The 7,272-nt window shown below is 41.3% G+C and overlaps 1 protein-coding gene across 3 annotated transcripts in view; it reads right to left on the bottom strand.

Annotated features, from left to right (window-relative positions):
* Positions 1 to 7,272, bottom strand: part of LOC116697403 (A disintegrin and metalloproteinase with thrombospondin motifs 2) — a 105,604-nt gene that overhangs the window by 5,001 nt on the left and 93,331 nt on the right. For all 3 annotated transcript variants that reach the window (XM_032528752.1, XM_032528753.1, XM_032528754.1), the window contains 10 exons: positions 6,742 to 6,914; positions 4,753 to 4,886; positions 4,542 to 4,665; positions 3,957 to 4,037; positions 3,689 to 3,852; positions 3,365 to 3,521; positions 3,100 to 3,235; positions 2,710 to 2,917; positions 2,237 to 2,366; positions 1,642 to 1,728 (listed from right to left, as the gene is read on the bottom strand). In XM_032528752.1, coding sequence (XP_032384643.1) covers positions 1,642 to 1,728; positions 2,237 to 2,366; positions 2,710 to 2,917; positions 3,100 to 3,235; positions 3,365 to 3,521; positions 3,689 to 3,852; positions 3,957 to 4,037; positions 4,542 to 4,665; positions 4,753 to 4,886; positions 6,742 to 6,914 — 1,394 coding nt within the window. The remainder of the gene's footprint in view (positions 1 to 1,641; positions 1,729 to 2,236; positions 2,367 to 2,709; positions 2,918 to 3,099; positions 3,236 to 3,364; positions 3,522 to 3,688; positions 3,853 to 3,956; positions 4,038 to 4,541; positions 4,666 to 4,752; positions 4,887 to 6,741; positions 6,915 to 7,272) is intronic.

The raw sequence follows: 7,272 nt of genomic DNA, 5'->3' as shown, positions 1-7,272 counted from the left end.
CACACACACACACACACACACACACACACACACACGCACACACACACGCACACATACACAAAGAGCTGTCTCCCTCCTTTCCTTACGGGACTGAGATTAATACACTTCCACTGAAAAGACTAGTATATCTAATTCCATCATGCATTCATTACCTCACTCATCACACGAAACACATGCACCCATACACACAGACAAACGCTCACATGTGTATACACATACAGATGATGGATGCATATGTGCATGACAAAATGTGATCCTATCCTTAAAGAAAACAAGAAGCAACAGTAAACCACTGATCCATCTGAGAGAATGGAGAGGCAACTAACTGACCAAATCCTGCATAATATACGTCTAACCCCTTCCCCCCAAAACAATTAACCATTATTAAATATTCATCTGTATTCATGTAAAATCAATAAAAAAATACACATAACAGTCAAGGATCTAAGCGATCAATAGCAGTCCAAAGGTTTTAGGCAAATAAGCTACAGCTTATTCATGGTAAAACATTATTAATATTATTGTTACTCATATAGATTTAGATTTATAGGTATATATATAAATACAAATATATTTATAGATGTATTTGTTTAAAGTCTGCAAGCACAAATAAGCTGCATTTATTGAACTTTAGTATAACAGTCAAAGAGAAGATGGCTGATGATGAGGTGAAATGGGAAGCAACCTCAAGCGGTCAGACTACCCTGTTTTTTGTATGTGTGTGTGTGTGTGTGTGTTTTTTTTGTTTGTTTTTTAAATTAGCCTTTCTTCAAGATTCTTCATCACACAGTTCCCTCCCCCAAAAATCAAAGGGTTTACTTATGTTACTTCCTGTCCCTGTGCTGAGTTCCTGTCAATCTGGGAATGGAACGGAGAATGAGACGCCATTCTCATCCTCGAAAAGATGTCAGATGAGCACTTTAGCAAAGATGTCCTCATTGTGACAAGATCACATTCACAATAAAGCTTTCATATTTTTTTTTATAACTTTTTTCTATATAGCTATTTATATACCTTTTCTGTTTATTTTCACACCTGTTTCTTTCCACAATGACAGTGCGCTATAAAAAGAAAAAAGCGCAACTGCATCTCAGGATTGGTAACCCATGACAACACGCAGCTAGCTCGCGCAAAACATGGCCGCCAAATGCAGAGGGGGGTCCCCTCTCACACATGAATGGCTCTTCGACACGTCTCAGGAGGTGCCCATGGAAACCTGTTCGCCTTGCCACTTCGAATCCTTTTCACATCAATTTTTTTGTTGATCTTTTGAGTTTTCGACTGGCCAGCGGTTACAACACAATGCTCCACAAAGGAGAGAGAGAGAGAAACAGAGCAAGAGAGAACCAACTAGCACACACAGGAGCCAGAGACCTCCCCCCATTAAGAGCCGTCTCAGACATACAGAGAGAGAGGCAACATTCCCCCACCCCCTCCCGCCCCAAAAAAGAGAAGCGAAAGCTTTGCCGCTCGCTCACGGGTGTGGGCACAGGCACGGCCGTGGGGAAGGTCAGGGGGCCAGCCGGGGCCGGCCCTGCAGAGACAGGAGGACAGAAATGGGCAGGGCCCAGCAGAGGACAGACATACAGCTGCGGCTGCTGCTGTGGAGACCAGGCTGGGAACTATAGAGGGAGGTTTTACGTGAGGAGATCTTTGGGAAGTTGGGGTTGGGGCGCGACAGCCACTGGATCAAGATGTTGCCGTTCTTGTTGAGGTCTGATGAGCCCTCTGCAGAGAAAAGAGTGATGACGTAGTTAAGGTGGGAAGGGAACTCTTTGAGCGGTTGTTGTGATCACCTTTCGCATCTTCTTTTCTACACTGCTATCAGGGCCAGTTTGTCTTTATGTATTCAAGGATAATCTCAGTTCATTACAATATCTTGCATCATGGTGATAATGCTAAAACAGGAAATGAAACACAAGTGGTAAAACAGATTATCTGAGGAAAAAACAAAACTAAGTTTTGCTAACGTAGGCGTTTGCTTGATTGTTTGACAGTTCTTGTTTCTTGCCCCATCATAATAAACTTCTTTTTAACAATGTCATCTATTTACTGTAATCTTTGAGTGCAATGTTAGTATTGCATTTAGGAATGTTGACCAAAACTATGAAAACAACATCCACAGTTTACTAAACTCAATTTCTTAAGATAATTGTGTGTAAATAAATAAATTAGAGTGACTTCCACATAGTTTGCCCTGGCAAGTTATGTATGGGTTGGAGGTTCCTAAACTTACTGGGACATGGATCCATGCGACAGACTCTGATGGTGTCGGGCTTACTGTCCAGACACAGGCCGATGGTGTTGTCCCGGGTGTGGCACAGAGCCTGCCTCTGCTGGGTCCCATTACCACATGTCACTGAGCACTGGAGATGCAGGAGATACACACAAACCAGCAGATTATTACAAATCACTTGTTAAATATGGACATTAAATGTTTTCAAGTTCCCCCGTTGTAAATGTAATGACTGTTTATTTTTGGTTTACTCAAAGTAGTAACAGTGAAGACGATCTGTTTTTCAGAGGCTTTTCAAACCTGCCAAGAATACAGTTATGAGGGAGTCTTGTGATATTTAAAAAACAGAATGTCTCACAAAAATACCAGCTGTTAAGCTTCAATGCAGAAATGTCAGTACAACTATTTTCCTGCAAAAATTCAAATCGGCCAAACATTATTTACTATCTCCATGTTGACCCAAGCCAGCGTACCTGCGACCACGGGCCAACTCTCCACTGGGTGGGGCAGGGGTGTCGGTTGCAGGGTCTGCGAGTCTCGGGCCGGTCGTCGTTGCAGTGTTTATTGCGGATGGAACGTGTGGTGTTGTCATCTGACGGCTGGATACAGCTGACCGAGCGGATTTGCATCCCCGTCTTTCCACATTGTTTGCTGCAGTTCTGCCACTCCCCTGTCACCCAACTGGAGAACATCACGGGGGAGAGAGAGAAAGTTCTGAGGGCATTCAAAATGTCAAAACACTGAAGTAAACAATGGAAGAGGAGGTAAGAGAGGGCCAGCTGAATGTTAAAAAAAGCCTAAAGTTGTCTATCAGAGTTGTGTTATATTTTTTTGCAGTTGATGACATATAATACAATGCATACATGGGTGGAGGACAGGGCTTCTGGTTGCAGTCTCTGGTGTCTCCTCTAGGTTTCATGTTGGATTTGTTACAATAGCTCTTGTGGACCATCTTACTTTCAACTTTTCTTCTGCAGCCATATCGCAGGTACTGCTTCCCTACAGCAAGAGGGAATGGAAAGTTTAACAAATGTAAGCACAGACACATAAAGACAGGTATGCCAAATGCACATAGTTTATCTCAAAGACAACAGTCTCACAACAAGTATTTTCCTTGCTTGACTGTACCTCCGCCGCAAGGCTTAGAGCAGTAGGACCATCTCTTTGGAGCCCATTCATAGGCACTGTCCTCTACCAGCATGTTGTTCTGAATGGCAGAGTCACTGTCCATGTTCATCATGTACTTATAAGTCAAATTCACGTCCTCATCTCCATATAATTTCATCTGCAAACAGAAAGAAGTGACTAAACTGACTGAACACTTTAGATAACGGATATTAATTCAGACAAAAAAATAATAATATTTCAAGTGTAATTTAGATGATTTGGTATGCAGAAAATGCTTATGTATAACCAAATTCATTTTTTATTTTCACTCATTTCAATGTGTACCATGATCAGAATTCCATGTCGAAGAGGACCAGTGGTCTGAAGTGTCTCTTTGCCGTGGTCGTTCTCATATTCCCACTCCACGCCCTTTTCTATGACAGAGTGGGATTCTGGGTAATCATTTTCCCCGTTCAAGAAGAACTGTCCTGATGCCATGTTCTTTACAGCTGTAGATGGGTGAGAAATATTCATTGATTAAACTTGTACCACACATGAAAAAAATACAATACATTACAATCACACTGAAAAGAACGATGTACAATGTCAATACCTAAAGTGTGTGAGGTCGCTTTCAGTTCTTGGATCAGTAAGTGTCTCGCTCCTCTGGGGATTTCAAGAACTTTAAGAAAACCTGAAATAAAACACACATCTGGTTTGTGACTCAAACATCATTAAAAGCTCATTTCACAGTTTCCTGACTAAAAGCCTCAGCTGATCCAGTAAAGAGCTCTTCCTAGGTAAAACCCTTACAGTCTTGACTATATTCATCCAAAGTAAACATCTGATTCTAGGAATTTATGTGCTGTAATGTAGGTCTGTTGCGGCGTCAAAGGTTAGATAATATACAAATAAACATTCGATCATAGCGTGAGATTTGACAAAACTTCTTGGCAGTGCTTGACTCCTGCAGACATGTCAACTCAGGTCTCACAGAGGCATGGACATGGTTACAAATCTTCCTCTAGATGGCGATGTTTAGCTGAACATAACATGGTGTACAGCCTCTGAGCAAAGAACACTGACCAACTATTTATCCCATACAACAGCATGATAGACAGATGTTACACTGAGGGTGCCAAGTCAAGTCTGCCCTAGATTAAGGTGAGGGCTATTATGGCTGATAGTGTGTGTTTACCTTGTTTCTTGGCAGTACGTGTGATGGTGTCTTTGAAAGTTTTGCAGCTTGAGTTGTCTCCTCCACACACTCCACACTTATCCTCCTGCTTTGAGGAGCCGACCACGCCGTCACAGCCCACTTTCTGTTCATGAAGACATGGAAAGTTTAACACAGAAAGATTTGCCCACATGCAGCTGTCTTGCTCTCTCACACACATAACGTCACTCACCTCACACTCCCCTTGCACACATACACTGTGGGGATCCTTGTATGAGCAGCGTGTTCCGTCCAGGACCATGCTCTGCATCAAGACCACTTTACGTGTCTCTTTGGATTGGCAATATAGGTGGCAGCGTTGTTTAGCTGGGAAACAAACACAAGCACACACAAAATGACCCAAGTGGGTTGGATTTCATCTTTACAACCAACATTCTTTTTTTATTTTCTGAATGAGCTCTGCATGAGTCAGCGTGGCGCTGTGTCTCATTGTGTCTGTCTGTGTGACTCATGCTACAACTACATGAGCCTCCAGAGACAAAACCTGGCAGTTCATCCCAGTGAGAATGAACACTCCTACTTAATCACGTTTATTACACATGGACATAATCCAAAGACCTTGTCTTGTGTTGCTTTGACACTAATAAGCAGGTGGCAGACGTGCTACTGTAGAATTATAATATCTGGAGAAAACACACTTTTCTTAGGTTGAACTGAAAAAGCACAGAAACTCTTGTGTATGAAATATGCTATGATAATTGAGGAAGCATGCATATATGCATTGCAGGTGTAATTACACGCGTGAGTCAAAGTGTAGGTATATTTATAATGTATTCATAGATTTATATATACCTCCATGTCTATATTAGCCAGTCATTCCAAGAAGCTATGCATCAAAATGTGTGTTTAGTAAAATTTGTTAAATCACAGCAGTAAAATTTTTTTTTTTCAATAATTAGCTTAATTTTTTCAAACTCCCAAATTCAATTGTGATGTTTTCAGGAGGTCTAAGATGCTAAGTAAAGGAGAGACCCCCTGAAATCCACCATATTTTGCAGACAGCTCTAAGAGGAAACATCTGATCCCATCTGGGAAAAAACAGGAGACAATGTGGCTTCTGATCTAATGTGTGAGACCAAAGGGTTGGCTGAATTTCTATAAACAGTTGGTCATACAACAGCCTTACAGTTCATGTTTCTGTGCTCAAAAGTATATTACAGTTTATCTGTTGACTTGGGAAAAGACCTAAATAGAGACAAAAAGCAGCAGTGTGTCAAACATCTCTGAACAAATACTACAAATTCACACTCGGAGCAGACACACACTTTTTTCTCTCCGAACACTATCTGAAACTCAGGAGATGACAAACCATGAATGGAATTCAATTTCACCTCCCTGTTCACTTTTTTTTCTCTCTCTCACACACACACACACACACACACACACACACACACACACACACATCGGTGCTCGCACACTGACACGCACTCACTTAAAAGTAATTTAAGAATGAAAAAGCCTTGCTAAAAAATATGGCATTTAGAAATGATAAGAACGGAAAAAACAATTTAGCAAGGCCCTTCTCAGTGGTATGTGAATAGCGTGACCTCCGACTGGATATGGAGACAGCTCAGCATATTACTTTAGGGCTGCCCTTTAGTTGGATGATAATTTAATACCTATAAAAAAAGGCAGTGACACCTCCACTTAGAGACAGGGTAGGTCTGACAACAACATACTACACTTTAAATCTTCTCGATAATGTAAAGGTTTTGGATATTAAGTGGAGAACTTGGATAATTTGTCCATATGTGCCAACGGATACATAAATGGAAAAAAGAAGAGGGGGTTAGTCAAGTTCAAATTACATCAGTGAATGTGGAGAGAGAAGACACAGAGTTCAAAGAAGATTGTTTTTAAAGAGATTTTTAAAGAGATGGCATGTTTTTATGGGAGGGCGTAGCCAAAGTTTAAAGCTGTACTCAGCCAGATGTGAATGACCTTAACAGAACACAAACTATATAAAAACCTCTAAAACCCAACCACTTTAACAATTATATGTATGCTTCCACTTTTTGGTTTTCATGCGTATTTACAACTTCCACAGTGTATCATCACTTATGGTTTGTCATTCTGAGGCTTGTTTCTTTATTGTGACGGCCTCTATCTGTGTCCATCTCTCCACAAAACTGCACCTTTCCATCTCTGGGTGTATACTCACGATCTGTGTGTTCATAAGGCAGCCATTGTTGCTGTTTGCTGTGGATTTCCAAGCGGCCCCAAGCGTGGCATTGCTCCTCTCGCGTGTCACTGTAGATATCCTCGCACTCATTGGTGTTGCAGATCTGGAACTGTTTAGTCCTCCCCATGCAGGTACGGCCCCCGTTGGCTGGTCTGAGAGGGTTGCAGGGCAGAGGACGCATTGCCATTCAACATATGTGTTTTGTTTCAGTTCTAAAGTTATAACTTGGACTAGAAATAATAATTTTATCACTTGTACAAATTATCTTGAGCTATGTCTAAGATGCAAATTATCACTGACAAAAGACAGTGCAACAAATATCAAAAGGTTAATTATCAAGAACTCATAGAGGTATGCTTGCTAAAATAAGTGTAGAGCTTCATCTGAATTTAGCATAATTAAGAACAGACTGAAAACTTGCAATCACACACAGACACACAGACACAGACACACACACACACACACACACACAGACACACGGACACACGGACACACACACACACACACACA

The sequence above is a fragment of the Etheostoma spectabile genome, chromosome 10 (genome assembly GCF_008692095.1).
Source record: "Etheostoma spectabile isolate EspeVRDwgs_2016 chromosome 10, UIUC_Espe_1.0, whole genome shotgun sequence".
In the NCBI taxonomy this organism is placed as follows: domain Eukaryota; kingdom Metazoa; phylum Chordata; class Actinopteri; order Perciformes; family Percidae; genus Etheostoma; species Etheostoma spectabile.
Note: the sequence above shows the minus strand (reverse complement) of the source record. Positions and strands in the feature narration are given on the sequence as shown.